Source organism: Macaca nemestrina, chromosome 14 (genome assembly GCF_043159975.1).
Source record: "Macaca nemestrina isolate mMacNem1 chromosome 14, mMacNem.hap1, whole genome shotgun sequence".
Taxonomy (NCBI): domain Eukaryota; kingdom Metazoa; phylum Chordata; class Mammalia; order Primates; family Cercopithecidae; genus Macaca; species Macaca nemestrina.
In genome coordinates this window covers 64,112,099-64,138,055 of record NC_092138.1, presented here as the reverse complement: position 1 = coordinate 64,138,055, position 25,957 = coordinate 64,112,099, and the positions used below count along the sequence as shown (strand labels likewise).

At 43.1% G+C, this 25,957-nt stretch overlaps 2 protein-coding genes across 3 annotated transcripts in view; one reads left to right on the top strand and one right to left on the bottom strand.

The window, feature by feature from the left end:
• The window catches only part of LOC105485706 (PHD finger protein 24), a 152,927-nt gene that overhangs the window by 104,809 nt on the left and 22,161 nt on the right, over nucleotides 1-25,957 (bottom strand). The window lies entirely within an intron of this gene.
• Nucleotides 18,810-25,220, top strand: LOC105485705 (protein SPATA31F1-like). Its single transcript, XM_011748082.3, has 4 exons — nucleotides 18,810-18,953; nucleotides 19,602-19,647; nucleotides 20,183-20,243; nucleotides 21,258-25,220. The coding sequence occupies exons 1-4, from the start codon at nucleotides 18,810-18,812 to the stop codon at nucleotides 25,015-25,017; spliced, it is 4,011 nt and encodes a 1,336-aa protein (XP_011746384.2). The 3' UTR covers nucleotides 25,018-25,220.

Below are 25,957 nucleotides of genomic sequence, written 5' to 3'. Positions count from 1 at the left end.
CAAGCCAAAAAAAAAAAAAAAAAAAAAACACTAATAAAAACTGTACACCTCAACTGCTTTTTTTTTTTTTTTGAGATAGAGTCTCGCTCTGTAGCCTGGGCTGGAGTGCCGTGGTACCACCTCAGCTCACTGTAACCTCTGCCTCCCGGGTTCAAGTGATTCTCCTGCCTTAGCCTCCTGAGTAGCTGGGACTACAGGCATGCATCACTATGCCCTAATTTTTGTATTTTTAGTAGAGACAGGGTTTCACCATGTTGGTTAACCAGGATGGTCTCGATCTCTTGACCTCGTGGTCCACCTGCCTCGGCCTCCCAAAGTGCTGGGATTACAGGCGTGAGTCACTGCATCCGGCCTATCTCTTTGCTTTTTAACTTTTTGTTGTTTGTATTTATATATTATACTGTCTATGTTTTGGAAAGTTGTAGTTATTATTTTTTTGATTCGTTCATCTTTTAGTCTTTCTACTTAATGGTAGTTTCCACACCACAGGTACAGAGTTGTAATATTTTTCAGTGTGTTTACTATTACTGGTGAGTTTTGTACCTTTTGATGATTTCTTATTGCTCATTAATGTCCTTTGCTTTCTGATTGAAGTACTCCCTTTAGCACTTCTTGTAGGACAGGTCTGGTGTTAATGAAATCCCTCAGCTTTTATTTGTCTGGGAGTCTTTATTTCTCCTTCATCTTTGAAGGATATTTTCACCAGATATGCTATTCTAGGGTAAAAGCTTTTTTTCCTTCAGCACTTTATGTCATGCCATTTTCTCCTGGTCTGTAAAGTTTCTACTGAAAAGTTTGCTGCCAGATGTATTGGTGCTCCATTGTATGTTATTTGTTTCTTTTCTCTTTCTGCTTTTAGAATCTTTCCTTTATCCTTGACCCTTGGGAGTTCATTACAAGCCTTGAGGAAGTCTTCTTTGGGTTAAATGTGCTTGTGTTCTATGACCTTCTCGTACTTGGATATTGATATCCTTCTCTAGGTTTGCGAATTTCTCTGTTATTATCCCTTTGAATAAACCTCCCACCCCTATCTCTTTCTCTACCTCTTCTTTAAGGCTAATAACTCAGATTTGCCCTTCTTTTTTTTTTTTTTGAGACGGAGTCTCGCTCTGTCGCCCAGGCTGGAGTGCAGTGGCACGATCTCGGCTCGCTGCAAGCTCCGCTTCTCGGGTTCACGCCATTCTCCTGCCTCAGCCTCCCGAGTAGCTGGGACTACAGGCACCTGCCACCGTGCCCGGCTAATTTTTTGTATTTTTAATAGAGACGGGGTTTCACTGTGGTCTCGATCTCCTGACCTTGTGATCCGCCCGCCTCGGCCTCCCAAAGTGCTGGGATTACAGGCGTGAGCCACCGCGCTCGGCAGATTTGCCCTTCTGAGGATATTTTCTGGATCCTGTAGGTGTGCTTTATTGCTTTTTATTCTTTTTTCTTTTGTATTCTCTGTGTATTTTCAAACAGCCTGCCTTCAAGCTCACTAATTCTTTCTTCTGCTTCATCAATTCTGATATTAGAACACTCTGATGTATTCTTCAGTATGTCAGCTGTATTTTTCAACTCCAGAGTTTCTGCTTGATTCTTTTTAATTATTTCGATTGCTTTGTTAAATTTCTCTGGTAAAACTCTGAATTCCTTCTCTGTATTATCTTGAATTTATTTGAGTTTCCTCAAAACAGCTATTTTGAATTCTCTGCCTGAAAGATCACATATCTTTTTCTCCAGGATTGGTCCCTGGTGCCTTATTTAGGTTGTTTGGTGAGGTCATGTTTTCCTGGATGGCACTGATGCTTGTGGATGTTTGTTGGTGTCTGGCTATTAAAAGGTTAGGTATTTATTGTAGTCTCTGCAGTCTGGGTTTGTTGGTACCTGTCCTCCTTGGGAAGGCTTTGCAGTGCTTCAAAAGAACTTGAGTGTTGTGATCTAAGCACTATCTGCATTAGGGGGCATCCCATGCCCGGTAATGCTGTGCTTCTTGCAGACCTGTAGAAGTATCACCTTGGTAATCTTGAATAAGACCCAGAAGAATTCTCTGGATTACCAGGCAGAGACTCTTGTTCTCTTCCCTTACTTTCTCCCAAATAAATGGAGCCTGCCTCTCTCTCTCTCTCTCTCTCTCTCTCCCCGATGAGCCGGCTGGGGGTGGGGTGACACAAGCACCCCTGTGGCCACCACCACTAGGACTATGCTGGGTCAGACCTGAAGCCAGCATGGCACTGGGTCTTGCCCAAGGCTCGCTCTAACCATTACGTGAATGCTGCCTACGTTTGCCCAAGCCCCTAGGGCTCTACAATCAGCAGATGCTAAAGCCAGTCAGGCTTGTGTCCTTCCCTTCAGGGTGTCAAGTTCCTTCAAGCCCCCAGTGAGTCTAGAGATACTGTCTGGGAGCCAGAGCCTGGAGTTGGGAACCTTAGAAATCTACCTGGTGCTCTATTCTACTGTGGCTGAGCAGGCACTCAAACCACAAGAAAAAGTCCATCCCACTCTTCCTCCCCCTTTCCACAAGCAGAGGAACCTCACCCCATGGCCACCACACTCCCAGGCTATTGCTGATGTTCACTTATGGCCAAAGGACTCTTCAGTCAGCTTGTGATGAATGCTGTCTGGTCTAGGGCAGTGGGCTCCCTTCTGGCCCAGGGCAGGTCCAGAAATGCCATCCAAGAACCAAGGCCTGAAATTGGGGACCCCAAGCACCTGCCTGGTGCTCTATCCCCCTGTGGCCAAGCTGGTACATAAGATGCAAGACAAAGTCCCCTTTACTTTTTCTTCTACTTTTCTCAAGCAGAAAGTGCTTTCCCCCATAGCCACCACACCTGGGAATGTGCTAAGTCTCACCGGAAGCCAGCAAGTCTGTCTCACCCAAGACCCACAGCATACTACCTGGGTATTGCTGCTGGTTATTCAAGGCCCAAAGGCTATTTAGTTAGCAGGTTATGGGTCCTGCCAGGACTAGGTCCTTCCCTTCAAGGGAGCAGGTTCCCTTCTGGGCCAGGCTGTGTCTAAAAATGTTGTCCAGGAACTAGGGCTTGGGATGGGGGCCTCAGAACTCTGACTGGTGCCCTATGTTACCGTGGTTGAGCTGGTCACCAAACTGCAAGACAAAGTCCTCTTTTCTCTCTCCTCTCAAGTGGAAGGAAGGGATCTCTTTTGGAGCCACAAGCCGTGGTGCCTGGGGTTGTGGAGGGGTGGTGAAAGCACTCCCTTAGATGTCCTGGCTGGTGTCTCAGTAGGTTACATGCCCCTCAAGTCCACTGGCTCTGAGCCTAGTTCAGCAATAGAATTTGCTTAGGAGTTGCAGTTCCTGTGGTCTAGGCCACCTTTTGAGTTTATTTAGGGCCCTAGAACACTTAAGCCTGTGGTGGTAAGGCTTGCTGGAACTCAGATTCTCACTACTGGGATGGGTGATTTCCCTCTGGCTAGGGCCTCCTGCATGGGTGTCAGCTGTCTTGCCCCTTCCACCATGTGAGGACACAGCAAGAAGTTGGCAGTATGCAACCTGGAAGAGGCCCCTTACCAGAACACCATCATGCTGGCACCCGGATCTTGAACTTCCCAGCCTCCAGAACTGCAAGAAATAAATGTTTTGTTTGTATTTTGTTATAGCAGCCAGAATAGTCTAAGACAGGAGGCATATGGTTTGATTTGTTCTAGTATTGATGATGTTAGATTTGGTTAAAGTGATGCCTTAACCTATGGGAAAATACTCTGAGGCAATGAAAATATCCTGTTCCTCATCAAACTTTCACCTACTAGTTTTAGCAACCATTATAAATTTTCCAATGTCATAATTCCTTCTATATTTATAAACTGTCATTCTTCTGTAAGAAAGAACTTTTCCTTCTCCCATACCTATTTATATTAGTATAGACTAATTAATTCTTATTTTATTTCATGGGTTATATACATTATTATCATTATTTATTTATATGCTCAAATTGTCCCCAACTTGATCAGTGGTGGCCTCTTTGCGATGACTGCTGTATCCTTTTGATATGTCTTCATGATTCTTTGAGTACTTCTAGACTTTATGGCACAGAAGTTCTATGATAATCTTATACCTCCTGTGTTTCAGCCTCTTGTTTAAAAAATATTGAAATTTGCTCTGGCAGACAATTTACTGGCAGATCAGCTTGATCCTTTTCAAGGATTTTTCTAACCTTTGTAAAGGTGGGACTAAAGTGGCCCTTATCTAGGTCTAAAGTAGCCCTACCCTATAGTGTGAAATTAGCCTTTCTGAAAGGCTAATTGCGTGTCCATAGGGTTCAATGAGGTATTTCCATTTTGACCACTTGGACTTCCTAACTCTAGCAGCACTCTGAAACCTCCAGAAATTCCATTCAGTTCACAGCTCTCCAGCAAGTGACCTGAGCCAAACCTTACAGGGTCTCATTCTGTTACCATTTGGCCAGAGACTTAATAGGCACACTATGCATATTCCCGGTGATATTTTTTTCTGCACAGCTGCCTTCTCTCAGGTAATCTTCTCTGAAAACTCTACCTACTTCAACAGCCAGAAATGCTGATCTTTGCCTCCTAAGCTTGGCTATGTAACTGTGCTCTGTTTGGGCCCCCTACCTCTCTGCACGTAGTCTACAAGATGCCCCCAGGGAGAAATTGTGAAGCATTTCTCATGTGTTTCTCCTGTGTAAAGAGATCATAGTCCATTGTTGCTTGTTGTCCAAACAGTTTGTGCATGTACTTTGCCCAGTTTTATAGTTCTTTACAACAGAAGGGCTAATGTGGCTCAGTTACCCCATTATTATCCAAAGTGGATGCAACATGTATTCTTTATAGAAATTGAATATAAAATAGAATCCTTAACATGATTATACATACATGAGTGCATGCACACACACACACTTTTAAAGGTCTCATTATAAAACTCATCAATATCTAAAGTCAAGAGCACGTGAACTCTTGTATTAACCAATAAAATTAGATAAGAAAAATAAGAGAGATAAAAATAGAAGGAAGGATATAAAAACTATTATGTTCATATGATGGCAACAGAGGAAAATAAATAAAAGTTTTAATCCTGGTTAAGAGGTTATACATAGGTTCAAACAGCATTTATTAGGTTGGTACAAAAGTAATTGCAGTTTTTGCCATTAAAAGTAAAAATAGCAAAAATAAAATATATAGGAATAAACCCTAATTAAAATCATGCAAGAACTATAGGAAAACAATTTTACAACTCAGAATCTAAGACTCCCACTTGCAGTCAAGATGGAGCAAGAGGGCCCATATATACTCTACTCTGAAATAACTAAAAAATTACACTGACTCTTAAGACATTAGACATCAATCAATACATGACAGTGATCACTGAGAGATGGGAAACCAGTGAGGTGTGCTCTACAGTAATATCAGCTTACAGCCTACACAGTTTCTAGGCTGTGGTGCAAGGAGGGGAAACTCAAAATCTTGCAGTCTCCATGAGTTGAGAAGATGGAGCTGCAAGTCACAGAAGAGTTAGGCAGCAAGAATTTGCAGGGCAGAGTACCTGAGAACAGAGGGATGGACACAAAGAGAACTCTTGAGATTTGAAGAGCTCCCCTCTGGTATTCAGCAGATGACTGGTTGATGTATGCATGGGAGAAAAATATCTGAGGTGGGATTTAAAAAAAACACTTGAAAAATATAAGGGTATAATACCCAGATATCATGCATAGAGGCAGGCAGAGTGCCTATGTCAACAGCAAGCGTAGAAAATATCATAATAAATAGGACACTGGGTAAAGTAGCAACAAAGGCCTTACCTTAGTAGTGAGTAAAAATTAATCCTAAGTGGTGATGGGTCTGCCTAATAAAGCTTGTAAGGATTACTTGAAAAAATCAAACTATTTCCAAGCAACTGAGTCATATTTGGAAAACAAAGTACATGAATATTTATAGGGAAAAATGGTAGACTAGGAAGCTCCAAGCCCTTTTCCTCCACAGAAGCATCAAAAATAACCAGAAACTGACAAATATCATAACCTTATAGGAGATCTAGAAAACAGTCAAAGGTCTAGAAAAAACAAGCAAATGTCCAAAAGAGAAAAAGCCATATTCAAAACAGTAGAAAATTTCATGACACGTTTACTTGCCCTTGCCTGACCACTTCTTCAGTATGGCAGTCTTGGTCTGGAGGAAGTGGCAGCCCTGTTTTCAATTCCCCCTCTCAAACTAAAAGGAACAGAGCAACCTAATTTGTAGCATTCTAGGGGATGTTTAGGGGATGCCTGAAGGACTGGTCTCCGAGTCACCTATCTTAGGCTTCAGGTGGAGAGAAGTGGCAAGTGCCATTCATGAAAACTTCAAGAGGACTGCAGACCCTCAGGGCAAGAGATTATGGGAAAATATATAAAGTAAACCATAAAATGCCCCAAGGAGTAGCTGTATGAGACTTTTTTGAGAGATCAAGACATTAAAAAACAGCTCTGTAAACCAGGAATTGAAAAAGGTACCCAGGCCCAGGCAAGATGTGTGCTCAGAAAAGACCTTAGAAAACCTTCAACTTTTCCTCTGAGCCAATCCCTTTTACTTTAAACTAAGTAGATCATGCTTACCTAATTACTAAAGAACTTCCCTGACACAGAGTCAGTCTGCAGAATGTAAGAGAGGTAGCTGAATTTTCAAATGTTCGATTTTCAACCACAACAACAACAAGTCACTAGGCATACAAGGAAACATGAAAGCACCACCCATGTAAAGGAAGAAAATAAATAGAAACTATCCTTTAAAAATCACAGGAATTATACTTACTAGACAAAGACTTTAAAAGATTATCTTAAAATATGCTCAACGAGTTATACAGAAATACAAAGAACTAAAAGATTCCAAAGCAACCCAGAGTCAGGTTGGTCCATACAGCCCCAGGCTTCATGCCTGCCCCAGTGCCAAGTCAGCACCCTTGGACTCAGGCACCAGGCTGGCACCAATAGACATAGGCTTCAGGCCTGCCTAGTGTTTGGATGGTTCTTACATCCTCACCCTCTTGGCAGGCCCCTGCAGCCACATGCTCCAGCAGATCTAGGGTCCAGGTCTGCTCTAGTAGACCCAGGGTCTAGGCTCATCCCTACTGACCCCAGCATTGAGCCAGCCCCCATGGACGCAGGCTCCAGGACATACCCTATGGACCCAGGTGCCAGACCTGCCCTCAGGCACCAAGCCAGCCTGCCCAAGAACTCCCCAAACAAGCTTGCCTGTGGACTATGCCACATAACCTACCCAGAATCTCTAAATGGGCTGATTGATGAAGGGATTTCTCAGACAAAGCCAGTCAGCAAAGACTGAAATTTATCTTTTCTTCTTCAAATGTACAGATACCAATGCATGGCCATGAGAATCAAAAGCAATTAGGGAAAAATGACAACACCAAATAAACAAAATAAAGCCCCAGTAACTGACTCTAGAGAAATGGAATCAGCTTCTTATGAAATGGGAAAAAAAGAAAACTAAATAAATAAATAATTTAAAAAGAAATAGAGATTTATGAACTATCTGACAAAATACTTTAAAATAATTGTTTTTTAAGGAAGTTCAACAAATGTCAAAAACAAAAAAACAAAAAACAGAGAAACAATTCAACAGAACCAGAAAAATAAATAACCAAAGTTAGAAATTTAACAGAGACTGAAATGATTTTTTAAAAATCAAATGGAAATTCTGACACTAAAAAATAGGATGAATGAAATGAAAAATGCAATAGGAAGCATCAACAGCAGAACTGACTAAGCAGAAGGAAGAACATATGAACTCAAAGACAGTTTACTTGAAAATATACAGTCAGGGGGATGGGGTAAAGAAGGCCAATTAGAAGCAGCTACATCTATGGCTCTCAAAAAGAGCAGTGAAAATGGCTAGTGAATTCTGCACTTTCAACTGAGGTACCCAGGTTCTCACATTGGGACTGACTAGGCAGGCAGCTCAACCCACAGATAGTGAGGAAAAACGGTGGCATGGCAACCCACCCAGGAGTGGCATGGAGCCAGCAGAACCCACCACCCCTCAGCCAAGGGAGGCAGTGAGTGATTGTGTGACCCTGCCTGGGAAACCATGCTGTTCCCACTAATCTTTGAAACCCAGGAACCAGGAGATCCCCTTGTGAACTTACACCATCAAGGCCTTGGGTCTGAAGCACAGAGCCGGATGGAGCCTCAGCAGAGTGCTTGGGCATACAGGGAGACCCAGGAATTCTGCATACTCCAACTCAGGAATTCCAACAAGACAGGAGATCCATCCGTTCACTTTCCTAGGAATGGGGCTGAATCCAAAGAGTCAAGTGGTGTTATCCCACCAGCCCCACTCCCATGTCACCTCACAAGTTAAGACCTACTGGCTTGGAATTCCAACTGGCCAGTGGCAGCACGCTGGAGACAGCCTGAGATGGACCAAGTTCCTAGGGGGAGGGGTGGCCACCATCTCTGTGGTTTGAGACAGCTGTCCTAGCCTGCTGACACCAGGGATGGGGAGCAGTTCCTCACAATGCAACACAGCTGCTATACCTGATTGTGGCCAGTCTTTTTTGTTAAGTGGGACCCTGATCCTTCCCTTCCCACTGGGCGGGGCCTCCCTGCAGAAATTTTAGCAACTCCAGCCAGGGTTATATGGACAGAACTCTGATCTCTCCCTGGGATAGAGTCCCCAGCGGCAGGGGCAGCCACTGTCTTTGTGGTTCAGCTAATTTATTCTTTCCAGCCTGCTGGCTCTGGAGAGTCCAGGCAGTCAGTGCAGCATACCTGCTCTGCCAAGGGGCAGCCAGACTGCTTCTTTAAGCAGGTCCCTGATCCCATTCCTCCTGACTGGGTGAGACCTCCCAACAGGGGTTTCCAGAAACCTGCCACAGGAGCATTCTGGCTGGCATTAGGTTGGTGCCCCCCTGGGATGGAGCTCCTAGAAGAAGGATCAGGCTGCCATCTTTGCTGTTTTGCAGCCTTAACTGGTAATAACTGTAGGTGCAGGAGAGACTAAGGCAGCTAGGGTCTAGAGTGCACACCCAGCAAACTGTAGCAGCCCTATGGAAGAGTGGCCTGACTGTTAAAAGAAAAACAAACAGAAAGCAATAACAATAATAACATCAACAAAAAGACCCCACAAAAATCCCAGTTAAAGGTCAGCAGACTCAAAGATTAAAGGTAGATAAGCCCACAAAGATGAGAAAGAATCAACACAAAAATACTGAAAACTCAAAAAGTTAGAGTGCCTCTTCTCCAAATGATCACAACACCTCCCCAGTAAGGGCACAGAACTAGGCTGAAGCTGAGAAGGCTGAAATGACAGAAGTAGGCTTTAAAAGGTGGGTAATGATGAACTTCACTAAGCTAAAGAAGCATGTTCCAACCCAATGCAAAAAAGCTAAGAATCATGATAAAACAATACAGGAACTGATAACCAGAATATCCAGCTTAGAGAGAAACATAGCTGACCTGATAGAGCTAAAAAACACACACAAGAACTTCATAATGCAATCACAAATATCAATAGCAGAACAGATCAAGCAGAGGAAAGAATCTCAGAGCTTGAAGACTATCTTTCTGAAATAAGATAGGCAGACAAGAACAGATAAAAAGAATGAAAAGGAATGTACAAAACCTCTGAGAAATATAGGATTATGTAAAAAGACTGAACCTATGACTGATTAGGGTACCTGAAAGAGACAAGGAGAAGGAAACCAAGTCAGAAAACATGCTTCAGGATATCATCCAGGAGAACTTCCCCAACTTAGCAAGACAGGCCAACATTCAAATTCAGGAAGTCCAGAGAACCCCAGTAAGATACTCCATGAGAAGGTCAACCCCAAGACACATAATCATCAGATTCTCCAGGGATGAAATGAAAGAAAAAATACTAAGAGCAGCCAGAAGGAAAGGCCAGGTCACCTACAAAGGGAAGTCCATCAGGCTAACAGTGGATCTCTCAGTGGAAACACTATAAGCCAGAAGAGATTGGGGGCCAATATTCAACATTCTTGAATAAAACAGTTTCTAACCCAGAATTTAATATCCAGACAAACTAAGCTTCATAAGATCCTTTTCAGGACAAGCAAATGCTAAGGGAATTCGTCACCACCAGGGCTGCCTTGCAAGAGCTCTTGAAACAAGCACTACATATGGAAAGGAAAAACTGTTACCAGCCACTAAAAAAGTACACTGAAGTACACAGATCAGTGAAACTATTAAGCAACCACATAAACACATCTGTAAGATAACTAGCTAGCATCATGATGACAGGATCAAATTTACACATAACAATGTTAATCTTAAATGTAAATGGGTTAAATGCCCCAATTAAAAGATACAGAATGGCAAGCTGGATAAAGAGCCAAGCCCCATTGGTATGCTGTCTTCAAGAGACCCATCTAATGTGCAAAGACACACATAGGCTCAAAACAAAAGGATGGAGGAAATTTTACCAAGCAAATGGAAAACAGAAAAAAGCAGGGGTCATAATCCTACTTTCTGACAAAATAGACTTTAAACCAACAAAGATCAAAAAAGACAGAGATGGGTATTACATATGGTAAAGCATTCAATTCAACAAGAAGAACTAACTAATCCTAAATATATATACACTAATACAGGAGCACTCGGATTCATAAAACAAGTTCTTAGAGACCTTCAAAGAGACTTAGACTCCCACACAAAAATAGTGGGAGACTTTAACATCCCACTGACAATATTAGACAGATCATCAAGACAGAAAATTAACAAAGATATTCAGGACCTGAACTCAGCTTTGGATCAAGTGGACCTGATCGATATCTACAGAACTCATTACCCAAAAATGATAAGATATATATTCTTCTCATTGCCACATGGCACCTACTCTAAAATTGAAAACATAATTGGAAGTAAATACTTCTCAGCAAATGAAAAATAACTGACATAATAACAAACAGTCTCTCATACTACAGCATAATAAAATTAGAACTCAAGATTAAGAAACTCAAAGTCACACAACTACATGGAAATTGAACAACCTGCTCCTGAATGATTCCCAGATAAATAATGAAATTAAGGCAGAAATCAAGAAGTTATTTTTGAAACTGCTGAGAACAAAGAGACAATGTACCAGAATCTCTGGGACAGAGTTAAAGCTGTGTTAAGAGGGAAATTTATAGCACTAAATGTCCACATCAAAAAGCTAGAAAGATCTCAAATCAACAACCTAGCATCACAACTAAAACAACTAGAGAACCAACAGCAAACAAACCCCAAAGCTAGCAGAAGACAAGAAGTAACCAAGATCAGAGAAGAACTGAAGGAGAGAGAGACACAAAAAACCCTTCAAGGGCCGGGCACAGTGGCTCAAGTCTGTAATCCCAGCACTTTGGGAGGCCGAGATGGGCAGATCACAAGGTCAGAAGATCGAGACCATCCTGGCTAACATGGTGAAACCCCATCTCTACTAAAAAATACAAAAAACTAGCTGGGCGAGGTGGTGGGTGCCTGTAGTCCCAGCTACTTGGGAGGCTGAGGCAGGAGAACGGTGTAAACCTGGGAGGCGGAGCTTGCAGTGAGCTGAGATCCGGCCACTGCACTCCAGCCTGGGCGACACAGCAAGACTCCGTCTCCAAAAAAAAAAAAAACCCTTCAAAAAATCAACGAATCCAGAAGCTGATTTTTTTGAAAAAAAATAAATAAATAAGTTAGATAGACTGCTAGCTAGACTAATAAAGAAGAAAAGAGAGAAGAACCAAATAGACACAATCAGAAATGATAAGGGGGATATCACCACTGACCCCACAGAAATACAAACAAACATCAGATAATACTATAAACACCTTCATGCACACAAACTAGAAGATCTAGAAGAAATGGATAAATTTCTGGACACAAACACCCTCCCAAAACTAAATCAGGAGGAAACTGAATCCCTAAAAAGACCAATGACAAGTTCTAAAATTGAGGCAGTAATAAACAGCCTAGCAACCACAAAAGCTCAGGACCAGACAGATTTACAGCTGAATCCTATCAGAGGTACAAAGAAGAGCTGGTGCTGTTTCTATTGAAACTATTCCAAAAAATGGAAAAGGAGGGACTCCTTCCTAACTCAAAGAAGGTCATTATATAATGATAGAGAGGTCAATTCATCAAGAGGACATAATAATTGTAAATATAGTATATATGCACCCAGTATTGGAGCACCTAAATATATAAAGCAAATATCAATAGGTCTAAAGGGAAAAACGAGACTAGTTAAATAACAGTAGGGGACTTCACACCCCACTTTCAGCAATTGGGCAGATCATCCAGATAGAAAATCAATAAGGAAACATTGGACTTAAACTATTCTTTGGACCAAATGGACCTAACAGACATTTACAGAACATTTCATCCAACAGCAGCTGAATGCACATTTCTCTCAAGCACACATGGAACATTATTCAGTATAGATAATATGTTAGGCCACAAATAACAAATTTAAGAAGACTGAAATAATGTCAAGTATCTTTTCCAACCTCAATGGTATAAAACTAGAACTTGTTAACAGGAAGAATTTAGAAAAATTCACAAATACCTGGAAATTAAACAACATGCTCCTGAATAACCAATGGATCAAAGAAATCATAAGGGAAATTAGAAAATATCTTGAGACAAATGAAAGAGGAAACACAGTATCAAAACTTATGAGATGTAGCAAAAACAATTCTAAGAGGTAAGGTTATAGCAATAAACGCCTACATCAAAAAAGAAGAAAGGTCTCAAACAGCCTAATGTTGCACCTCAAGGAAATAGAAAAAGTAGAACAAACTAAGCCCGAAGTTAGTGAAAGGGAAGAAATAAAGATTAGAGGTTAAATAAATGAAATAGAGACTAGAAAAACAACAAAAAATATGAATAAAAGGAAGAGTTGGTTATTTGAAAAGAAACAAAATTGACAAATCTTTAGTTACATTAAGAAAAAAAGAGAGAAAACTCAAATAAATAAACTCAGAATGAAAGAGGAGACATTATAATTGATACCACAGAAATACAAATGATCATAAGAGCCTACTATGAATAATTATTCACCAACAAATTAAATAACTTAGAAGAAACGGATAAAGTCCAAGAACATACAATCTACCAAGAAGGAATCAGGAAGAAATTGGAAATCTGAACAGACCAACAGTAAATATGGAGATTGAAACAGTAATAAAAAAATCTCCCATTAAAAAAAAAAAAGTACAGGACCTAATAGCTTCACTACAGAATTCTACCAAATATTTAAGAACTGATATTGATCTGGCATGGTGGTTCACACCTGTAATCCCAACACTTTGAGAGGCTGAGGCAGGAGGATTGTTCAAGGCCAAGAGTTAAAGACCAGCCTGGGCAATGTAGTGAGATCCTGTCTCTAAAAAAAAAAAAATTAAAAAATTAAATAAAAAAATTAGCCAAGCATGGTGAGATAATAAATGTATGTTATTTTGAATCACTAAATTTTGTGATAATTTGTTATGCAGCAATAAACAAATAAAACAACATTCAACACAATGCCAATTAAAATCCCACTACAGAAATTGAAAAACTTATTCTAAGATTAATGAACTATAATAGCCAAAATAGCTCTGAAAAAGATTATTTATTCCACCTGACTTCAAGACTTAGTATAAAACTACAGCAATCAAGACAATGTCACTGATATCAACATAGACAAATAGATCAATGGAACAGAATAGAGTTCAGAACTAGGCCTATACATATATGGTCACTTGATTTTTTAACTTGTTATAATTTTTATTTTTGTGAGATGCACACTTTCCAAAAGATTTGCATTGTTCATACAGTAGTATTTTATAAGCCACATTAATAATGTTTTCATGCAACAAACTGTAAGGTTCAAAGTTGTTTGGCAATCTAATATTTTTACATTAATATTTTAGAGCTCATAATGTGGTGCTAGACTCCTAAAAGCCATCAGAATATTAGTCTCATTCTTTTGGAATCAGTTTACTAATAAGGATGGCAATAATCCAACATTTATGGATTTCTAGACAAGTAATGTATCCTTTACCACTTTTTGGTAATTGCTTTTTAATTGTTTTCTAAAAATTAACAAAATAGGAAAAATGTTTGTACAGAGCTTCACCATAAAAAATGGATGACACATAGTGCATGAAAAAATGCTCAACATCATTATTAATTAGAGAAACACAGATTAAAACCACAAGGAGATACCATTACATACATAATAGAATGGCTAAAATTAAAAAGGATTATACCAAGGGTTGACAAAGATATAGGAAAACAAACTCTCATACACTGCTGGCAGGAATGAAAATAGTACAACCATCTTGGAAAACAGTTTGGAAATTTTAAAAAATTAAACACACACAGTTTTAATCCATTCATGCTGTTATAACAAATACCACAGATTGGGTAACTTATAAAGAACAGAAATTTATCTCTCACAGTTCTTGAGGCTGGATGTACAAGATCGAGGTGCTGGCAGGTTCTGTGTCTGATGAGGGCCCAATCTTTGCTTCCAAGATGGAACCTGGTTGCTGCATCCTCCAGATTGGACAAATGCTGTGTCTTCATATGATGGGAGGGGCAAACAGCTCCTTCACATCTTATTTATAAAGTCATTAATCCCATTCATAAGGGCAGAGCTTTCATGCCCTAATCACCTCCCCAAAAGCTCCAACTTCTAATACCATCAACTTGGTAATTAGGTTTCAATCTATGACATTTGGAGGGACAAATACATTCAAACCATAGCATACAGCTATCATACGATCCAGTCATTCTACTCCTGGGTATTTACCCAAGAAAAACGGGAATACGTGTCCTTATAAAGACTGGTACATGAATGTTCACAGCAGCATTATTTCTAGTAGCAACAAACTGGTAATAACTCAAATGTCTATCAACTACTGAATGGTTAAACAAATTGTTATATATACATACAATGGAATCTACTCTGCAATAAAAAGGAATGAACTAATAATATACAAAGCAACATGAATATATTAAAATAATTGGGCTGAATGCAGGAAGCCAGACATAAATGGATACATACTGCATGATTACGTTTATATAAAACTCTAGAAAAATGCAAACTAAACTATAGTGATGGAAAATAGATCAATGGTTTGGAAGAGAGAGGAAATGAAAGGAGTAGGGAAAAACGATTACAAAGGGCATAAAGAAAGTTCTGAGGATGTGGTAATCTTGACTGTGATAATGGTTTCACAAGTATATACAAATGTGAAATTTTATCAAATTGTTCACAAATTGTTTGTTTTTTGAAACGGAGTCTCACTCTTGTCGCCCAGATCGGAGAGCAGTGGTGTGATCTTGGCTCACAGCAACCTCCACCAACCAGTTCAAGTGATTTTCCTGCCTCAGCCTCCGGAGTAGCTGGGATGATAGGCGCCTGCCACCACTCCTGGCTAAATTTTTGTATTTTTAGTAGAGACAGGGTTTCACCATGTTTGACAGGCTAGTCTTAAACTCCTGACTTCAGGTGATCCACCCGCTTCGGCCTCCCAAACTGCTGGGATTACAGGTGTGAGCCACCATGCCCAGCCTAAATTGTTCACTTTAAATATGTGTAGCTTATTGTACATCAATCATATCTCAGAAAAGTGTTTTTAATTACTAAGTTCTAGACAAATGAAAAATTTAAGCAACAAAAATGAAACTATGATATATACTCAAAAGAACTGAAAATAAGGATTTGAACAGATACTTATACACCAACATTCACTGGAACATTATTCACGACAGCAAAAAGGTGGAAACTGATGTATTCATCTACATGGAAGACAGGCACTCTTAAAACATTTTTTAGAAGTGTGAATTTCTACAATTGGAGGGCAATTAGGCAATATATACATTGAAAATGCACACACCCTTTGATCCAGCAATTTCACTAGAAGGAATTTTTCCTACATATATACCTATATATTTATGCAAAGATTTATATTATATAAGGTTTATGTCAGCATTTTTAGAGCAAAATTATACAAAATATTCATGAATATGGCATTGAAGATGAACTGTGTTTCAGCCATATCAAGGAAAATATTAAAGACATTAAAGAGGCCGGGCGCGGTGGCTCAAGCCTGTAATCCCAGCACTTTGGGAGGCCGAGACGGGCGAATCACGAGGTCAGGAGATCAAGACCATCCTGGCTAACATGGTGAAACCCCGTCTCTACTAAAAAAATACAAAAAACTAGCCAGGTGAGGTGGCGGGCGCCTGTAGTCCCAGCTACTCGGGAGGCTGAGGCAGGAGAATGGCGTAAACCTGGGAGGCAGAGCTTGCAGTGAGCTGAGATCCGGCCACTGCACTCCCGCCTGGATGACAGAGCCAGACTCCGTCTCAAAAAAAAAAAAAAAAAAAGGCCGGGCACGGTGGCTCAAGCCTGTAATCCCAGCACTTTGGGAGGCCGAGACGGGTGGATCACGAGGTCAGGAGATCGAGACCAGCCTGGCTAACACAGTGAAACCCCATCTCTACTAAAAATACAAAAAACTAGCCGGGCGAGGTGGCGGGCGCCTGTAGTCCCAGCTATTTGGGAGGCTGAGGCAGGAGAATGGCGTAAACCTGGGAGGCAGAGCTTGTAGTGAGCTGAGATCCGGCCACTGCACTCCAGCCTGGGTGACAGAGCGAGACTCTGTCTCAAAAAAAAAAAAAAAAAAAAAAGACATTAAAGAAAATTATATGTTCAAGATATATTTATTTTAGTAAATGAAATAAGACTGTAATCCTAGCATTTGGGGGGGTTCAGGTGGGACTTGGGAGGCTGAGGCAAGAGGAACCGTTGAACCCAGGAGTTAGAGGCTGCAGGGAGCTATGATTGTGTCACTGTGCTCCAACCTGGGTGACCTTGTAAGAAGAAAGAAGAAGAAAGAAGAAGAAGGAGAGAGAGGAGGAGGAGAGGAAGGAAGGAAGGAATGGAGGGAGGAAGGGAGGGAGGGAGGGATGGGAAGAAGGAGGAGGAGGAGAATAAGAAGGAGGAGGAGAATAAGAAGGAGGAGGAAGAGGGAAATAAGAGAGAAAAGTATCTATACTATGCTTCCCTTTGTGAATAAAACATTAAAATTCAATTTTTAATTTATGCTAGACTAGTCTGGAAAGATACACAAGAACCTGATACAAGTGATTGACTGAGGGAATAAAATAAAAATTAGAGATGAGAGACAAGGATGAGGAGAGAGTATGTTATACCTTCTTCTATCTTTTGAAGTTTATACCATTTATATGTATGCTTACTTTAAAAAATCAATTAATCTAAGCGACTAAAATAAAATAAATGCAAAGGCCTTCCATCAAGGAGGCCTCATCCCTGCTCCTCCAATCTTTCTCACAATTGCTTTCCAATCCATTCATCTGCACCTCTGCTAAAGATAGACTGCAGTTTTTAGTATCAAATGAACTCTGGCACATTCCTTGGGGTTCTGCATTTGTTAGGAATTTTCTCTCCCACCTGGAACAGTCCTTTTCCCTATAACCTGTACTTTTAGACAAAACTCCAAAATTAATCTCCCCAGGAACCCTCTCTGACCAAAATGATCCCCTCCATGCATTCTCTCCCTTGAAAGGTTGAGACCTGAACCTCAATAATATATCAAATTATTTGAAATAAGTCATTGGCTCTTGATTCATGTAAATTTGTCTTTTGAAACTAGATTTTTAAGTGTCTTGAGAGGAGAAAGCCAACATGACTCAAAGTCCTTGTACCCTTGACATCACCCAGCTTAGGAATGAGCATACTGAAGGCTTACCATGCCAGTGGAGTAAAGGATGGGATACTGGATGAATGTTCAAAGATTTTGAGCCCAAGAATTTTTTTCTCCACTTTTGGCTGTAACCATTCTCACCAAGGCAACATCTTCTAAGGATATTCAGAAATCATTGGCTGTTAGGGAAGTATTGCAATATTCATGGAGGTTAAGCAGGTAACATAAATGTATAAATTAATGGGCAGAGTATAGGAGTGATGGGTCCTGAGGCAAAAGTGGAAAACATCTGCCCTGCTTTAAAAGTTTCCAGAATCCAACTCAAGCAAACAATAAAAATCCTACAAGCAAACAGAATACATCCAGAGATGAACAGATCTGACCATAAGCAGCAACCAGTTTGTGACCCAAAGCCAGAAATGGCTACTAATCCATCTCTACAGGCATTCATCTCCCTGAGCAGGCAGAATGCTGTAACAAGGACAGAGGCAGCTCTAGAAAACCATGCTTTGGACAGAACTCCAGAAGTGAGCCACATTAATGTGCTTCCAAAAGATTGCAGCGTTTACAATCTCTCTCCACCTTGGCCTCTCCCTACCACCCTACCACATAAGCCGTGATCCCCTTCCTGCACCTCTGTTACCAATCACCCATTGCCTGAAACGCCAAAGATCTCCATTTCCAAGCCATAACCAGACTCCACCCTCCCTAAATTCATGTGTGCTTCTCAGGTATATTTCCAAAACAAGTGGGAGAGTTAGTGGAGGTTCCTCTGGCCTAACCACCACTTCTCATAAGGTGCCCCCTATGCCAAAGCACTCAGTTTTCTGAGGACAGGTGACCATACAGTTGTGAAGGAGAGAGCTGAGCCATCAGGCTGGTATAGGGAGTAGAGAGTGAAGACGGACTAGGAAATAGACACTGCCTGTGGCACCTTCAGTCCCAGGCTCAAAACACCCTCATCTACAGACTGAATCACCACATGAGCTTCCCTACTACATGTGCCTTATGAAACGGGAGGGCTTTGTGATGCAGTCCTAGTTCCATCCTCTGTGAGGTGGACATGACAAGGCCTAGCACTGGAAGTCATTAGGCACCAGAACTCTGAATGCCCAGATATAGGGATGGCTGATCTCATGCTAATGAGGTTTAGACCATGTTGAGTCCTACTTTTGTTCTGTGGGATGTTGGATATCCCTTATACACCTATGGCTCCATCTTCATCATTATTCTAATCATCTGGCAAGTGAAAAGGAGCCACCATGAATTGAACTTGGAAGCTAAAAGGAGCTGCTGCCGGGTAGGGCAACACTATGATTCCAACTGAACTAATTAAGCCTCAGATAATATGCTTTTATGCTCCAGAGTCCTTCCTTATTGACCCCACTGCCCCTCTCCCCCAAGTTTTATGCCATACCTTTAGTTACTTTTATAGTCTTTTCCTCCTCAGATCCTAAAAGTAATTCCTTACCAGGTCTTCCCTGAACCATACTCTAATTGAAAAGCCAAGAAGCTTTCCATTTGACTTAAATAGAGACCTAGATGATATGGGATCTATCTCACTGGATCTCAGAAGACCTCACAATATGGGAGATTTTTTTGGTTGGTGGCCCTTTAAGGTGTTTATAAACTGAAGTCTTTGGGTATTAGAACCACACACTCTTTGATCTGTACCATCCTTTCTCTTGCTTCATCCTCAGCATCCAGCAGGACTTATCTGGGAATCAGATGGGAGGTATAGAATATGGAAAAGCCTCCAGGTGAATCAGAAATAAGCAGAGAGGGAAAATGGGGTAAAAAGGTGGAATAGGCAAAGAAAATCCAGGAGAGTGTATAAAACATAGATAGATATACAGAAAGGGAGTGGAAAATATATGTAAGTCTCATTTTGGACATGAGAAAGAAAATGGCGTCCCAGCTTCACATTCTAATGTTTTTGTCTTTTAAGCGTCACCAAAAAGTCAGGCAAAGAGCTAGAGATGCAGCATCAACAGGTAAAGTCCCAATCTCTCCTCTGACTCCCTTCCACTGTGGGTGTTTCCCATGAATCCTGTCCCTCTATGACCCCTGGAGCCAAGAGCCAGGTGCTCTGCCACTGAAGGCTCCAGTTCCCCAGACTGAAACTTCCATGGGTGGGAAATCTTACCTCGGAAACATTCCAAAAGTCTCTACATTATTCCTTTGGGAATAAAGAACTGAGGAAATAGTGCAGATGTCCTTAGCTGTGTCATTTACTAATTTTAAAACCTGTGGAAGTCACTTCATCTGTCAGTCTTGTTTGCCATAACATGGGCATCTGATGATTCTCTCACTCACAGTATGGTTGTTAAGGTCAAAGAAAAATGGGCACAGGAGAACAAGTCATCAAGTCATGATTCATTACACTGTGCACAGAAAGGCCTTAAAGCATTTATAATTAGGGTTCTCAGTGTCTTCTTGCTGAGAGTCAAAGGCCTCCAACCTCCTATAGCTACTCTGAAAACTCTACCATGCCACTGTCTACTATAACATTGTCTTCTGGTTCCTCAGCTAGGAGACTTTCTCAGGAAGAAGCTGAGAAGCCACAAGAGCTGCTCTCTGTCATGAAAAGGTGATCTATTGCTGTTTGCAGTCTCTAAACACCAGCCTGGCCTGTGGTGATTTTTTCATTTAGCCTGGGGCAGGACTGAGGAGATGGAAAAATGGCTGGGAGGGAGACATACACAGTGGAGGCTGGTTCACTAGTTGAGAGGGTTGTAAAGGCATAATCATCTCAGGAGGAAAGACTCATCCAATACTGATTTGGGATAGGGTCACAGTAATTCTGAAATTCAGGATTTTACTAGTACATTATTCATAAAAGACATTCTATGGGGTTCTACTCAGTTCTGAGATACGTTATCCAATCAAGAGAATGGATTTTGCATGAGGAAGTCACCCATGTCGTATTCTCTTTACAGCTACACCCTTACATGCGCAGACTCAGCTGAGCAAGATGAACCCTGATGATATTACCTCCTTTAGTTCTATATTCAGGGAGTCCAGTTCCTGACACAGCCCTAAGACAGGAGCCTATCATCTTATCCTCTTAAGATTTCTAGAGAAAAAGATTGATTCCCAGGAGATGTTGGGTACATCATCAGGGATATCTCATAGTCCCCAGAATGCACAAGTACCACATAAACCTCATTTTCCACAGTTTAGATGTACTGAAAACTAGGCTTTGGGTTTCTTAGCCTCAAATGAGACTGCAAGACAGTTCTGCCTTGTGATATTCCTGGTTATGCCCCATAAACTAACCAACTGACTCTTCCACATGCTCGGTTCCTTTCTCCTAGTTCAGCTTCTCAACAAGGCCAACACAGAACTCAGCTCCCAGTCTTCTCTGAGGGCCGTGCCCTTCTGTGAGTTTTCTGAGGCCTTGTCCAACAAGCCCTAACCCCGAGCCCACCATACCTTACCAAATGCCATTTTCTTAAGAAGAAAAGTAGAGGAGTAGACATGAAGGAGGTATAGGCTTCTAGACTTGCGGGACTAGGGAAGGGCAACACCAACCCTAGCCCACACTCTTCCAAGAAGGTAGATGTCACTCCATCATTAATGTTTGCCATGTTTCCCTTTCCAGCCTGGGCTGGCTTCCCCCGGAGGGAAGTGTGCGGCGAATCCTATGTACAGATCCTTGTTGCCAAATTTGCAGTGCCATGGCTCTGGAGATTCAGCAATTGCTGATGGGTGAGAACGACCAGATCTCCCCAACTTTATCGAGGAGCCCATCACAAGTCTCTTCTTGCCTAGAGATCTTGTCTGTGTCTAGTGTATCCTTTGAGCAGAGTCTAGAGCTCCGTTCTAGAAACACCAGAGAACTTTCACTGGCATCTGTAACCCCAACACTGTCACAATTAACAGAAGAGGAATCTTTAACCCAGTCAGCTGCCCAGTCAACATATGCAGATGGCATACAAGATTACTGGGCTGATCACCTCCAGCTAGGGCAGGAATTTCAAGTGCCAGATGTGCTCACAGGCCCAAACACCACAGCTTCTTCAAGGCTTGAGGAGCCAAGGGTTCCACTGAACCAGGAGGAGATGATGCAGAGCAACCCCAGCTTTGTCCAGGGGAACCAAGGCCAGCATCACTTGAATTCCCAGGTCTCCTTGCTGTCCCTGAACCCAGAAACCCTGAACCCGACGCATCCGATGGCCTTGCATATGGTCCTTCCTGCCCACCCGCCATTTCTCAGTCCTGAGGTGCTGAGGCTTCTTGAGGTACATGTTAAAAAATGGATGCATTTCCAGAGGTGGGGGCTCCCAAGACGTGTGGAGGAGTCCCTGAGGCAGCTTATGCCAAACCCACCATTGTATTACCAATCTGGAAACGACCAGCCAGTTTCTTTCAACCTGAATAATATTTCTCAGGTCTCTCTTCATAGATTTGAGACCATTTCCCTCCAGACCTGGTGTTCATGTGTGGCTGGCCAGCCCATCCAGACCTTCTGGGTTTCTGAATGGTCCACTATGAACCCAGAACAAAGACACCACTGTCAGCAAAGCCCAAACCCTATGGCTCTAGCCTTGCCCTCTCCAGCCCTTAAAGCCCTACATGACCCCCATCTACTGTCTGGGGGACAAGATAATGACTCAGGGAGTGATCTCCAGCAGAAATACAGCCAACTATTCAGTGGGCTCCCTTCTCTGCACAGTGAGTCCCTGGTTGCCACTTTCATGGGATCTCAAGGCCTCCCCAAGAATGAAAATGTGCCCAAGCCCCCTTTGAAGGATCCTTTTCTCTTCAACAAGCTCTCCTTTCCTCAACTGCTTCCTAAAACTCCACCCCAGTCAGCCCCACGCTCTTCCCTACTTTCCCCAAATTGGGTGTCTCCATCTGACCATCAACAAGCTCAGATCAATGTCCCATTTCTGACTCTGGCCGAGTATGAAGCCTTGGAGTGGCACCTGCTACAGAGGCAACTCCAGCTTCAGTGGGGCTGGCCAGCTGCCCTCCAGAGGTCTCAGCACACCCAGTGCCTCATGCAGCATGAGCCCTGTGCCAAAGCTCAGTCTCCTGAGACCATGACAACTTCCCAGCCAGGGAAGTCCATCTCAGTGCTCACCAGGGAGCTACTCTTCTTCCCGGAGCATGCCCGGAAGCTGCTGGAATTCCACATCCAGAAACAGTTGATTCACCATCGCTGGGGCCTGCCTCAGAAGATCCAGCAGTCCATCCATTTGCTCCTTACCTCCACTAACCAACAGACTGTGTCCTACAGCAGCACAGCCCTAGCCAATGTGAGCATCCCCCAGCCTGTAGCCCTAGAGGCCAACGGGGCTTGTGATGTGCTGTCACCCACTGTGGCCCCAGTGTCCATCCCCATGCCACACTTGTTAACCCAGGCCAAGGTAATATTGCAGAACCACATGGACTCCAAATGTGGACAGATCCACCAGGGCAAGATCCCTGCCTGTGTACATAGGTCCAGGGACTGCAGAATTCCTGGGGTCCTGGCAGTGGCTCCTTTACCCTGCATTCCAGAAAACCAGCTCCTGGAACTGCAGGCAGCAAGTGACCCAGACCTACATCACAAAGTTATGCCCTGGATGCCAACGGCCCTTGATCAGCAGCAACAGCTCTTACCAGGTACTGTCACTCAACACCCTAAGCTGCTCCGAGTCTTGTCCGTGGAAGCCATTGAGAAACTGGAGACAACTTTACGGCACAAGTATCTGGCCTTCCTGTCCGGGCTCCCTGCTCTGTATTATGTGGCACTCTCCAGGGCCCTGGCCCCGGCAGTCACTAGCCAATCTGTCATCACAGAGATGGTGCCTGTGCCTGTGGAAATCCCAGCAGAGCCTCTGACTCAGATGGTTTCATTTGAAGAACAGTGTATAAGCCTTGGGCCATGCCCTCAAGGCAACAATGAGACTTGTACAGACGTTGCAAAAGAATTCCAGTCTGTAGTGCCAGTAAAAGGAACAATGGAGACGCTGCCTCTAGAAAGCCAGACACAACCTGCTAGCCCCCACTCACTCCAGACACATATCTTGACCAAACTAAACTTCCACCTGAGAAAAAAGGTCCTAGAGATACAATGGGGAATTCCCATTAAGGCAAGGGAGTCCAGGGAACAAACTGCTGCAGCACCAGAGAACATATCCACACAGAAGTCTCTTGAAAGTCTAAACCACCAAGGAGAGGCATTGCTCCAAGAACTGCCCATCCCACCAGACACTCTTTCTGCCTCTAATCCAGAATGGGTTCACCTTAAAGAACAGCTGGCCAATGACTTGAAGGCAGTGCAGCAGAACCAAAAGCAATCTAGTTCCAAAGCAGTACCCCATGGTTCTGCCCACTGGGTCTCCAGGATTTCACAACCCAGTGGGGACATGACAGAGGCCCACATGCTTTGTATTCGGGTGGAGGCCAGTGTGAACAAGCCCAGCATGGAGGAACCCTGGGGCCCTGAGCCTCAAAGCCCTGGCAAGAGCAAGGACCCAGCTCGTGTGCCCATGCTAGCAGGAAAGAGAGAGGACCCAGAGGAAACCAAAGCAGCCAGGGACCATGGAGAAGGGGATGAGGGGTTTGGGCACTCCTCAACCAGAGGAGAAAGATGCCCTGCTGAAGACCAGAGGCCAGCACGGATGCTTCCAAACCAGACACCCCGAGGCTTCTGGCGATGGAGCCGTAGCTTTCATCTTGCTGATCCCTGTCAACACAGCTCCCAGCATCACCCTCAGCTTAAGCTCCCACAGCTACCTCCACGATTCCCTGGGGATAAAGAGTCTGAGAATGACCTGCAAGACAGTCAAACCAAGCTAAATGTCATCCTTGAACCAGTGACAATTCCTGAGAATGCCCAGACTGTGGTGCCCCAGGCTTCACAGAGTCAGACTTTCCTGAGCCAACCAACTCAGGGTAAGCCTTTTCTGGGCCAAACTTTGCAAGGCCAGGTTTTGCATGGGCAGGTGATGCCAGCCCATACACAAAAGAAGCCCAGTCTTCCAGAGTCTAGCTTGAGAAATAAAATTAAATCTTTTCTGCAGCGTATTAACCCTAAGACAAAAGGCAAAGGGCATGAGGACTCCATGTTCTCAGCTGCTGCGAAGGTGGCCAAAACCAGAAAAGAAAATGTTGCAAACAGCCTGGCTCCAGCCAAGAGCACTGTGGGAAGAAGTAAGACAGAGAAACTGACAGGGTACTCCAAGGCCCAATCTTGTCCTGCTGAGAAGCTGGTGGGCCCAGCTTTCTTGGATGGTCCCCAGTCCCTAGACAACAAGCCGTGGCTACACTCCAGACAAGCTGGCTCTGCCTCAGCCCTGGGACACCTCCGCCACTGCCCTCATCACTGTCCTCGAGAGGCTTGTGCCCCCCAACCAGGGCACCCACCCTAGCTCCTGACCCTCAGTTCAGATAGAAACATTGGTCTGCTCAAGGAGAACACACAGAGCCATGAAAAAGAGTTTATAGGCTCCCCAGCTGCTGCAGCCCTCCAGAGGACCAGTATCGTCATTTCCATAAATATGCTGGTGGGGCAGGGTGCCACCAGAAATACACTCTCTATTTCTCAGCAATACGTTGCCTGTCTGCTCCTTACCTCCACTGTATTGTGTTAAGGGAAGGTGTGAGGGAGGGTAAAAAGACCTTCCTGTCTACGGAAGGAGCTTTAACCCACCATTCAGATGGTTCATTTTAGAGGAGTGCCACAGTATTCCCTCCTTGAGGAGATGCTTTTGTGTTTATCAAAACACAATATCTAATATGACAGATGTCAGATCCAGATGACAGACTCTCCTCTGACTTCTCCCTGTTTTTACTGGGAAGATCTTTTTAGAAAAGCCATCTTGGAGCTGGCTGTAATCCTGCTGCCTGTTTACTACCTCCACTGCCTCTCAGTTGCATGAAATGGAAGCCTCTTGGAATGAGATCACAGTAGAAAATGGAGAAGGGCTTGTCCCACAGGCCCAGGGTTTGGTAGGGAGCAGGGGCATGTAGTTGGAGGTCTGAGTACCTGTGACAAAAGCTGATTCTCATGCCTGACCAGGGCATAAGAATGGAGAAAAGACAGTTTGCTTGGTGCTAAAATGAGCCTAGAGCCAGGAGGCAAACCCAAGGCCCAAGTGCTTTGGGGAGGGATCACTGAGCTTGGTTCTGCTTGCCCTTAGTGTGATGAAGGGCAGGGACTTGAGCACTGAAGTTTCTGGGAAAGAACCACAAATATAAGAGATTTTCTAAACACATGTGAGCCTGTCAAGTTACTGCCAGCAGCTTATACCCAGCCCTACTGTTTCTATACCACCTGTGCCTGGAGTCCTTCTCTACCACCCTCCTTGC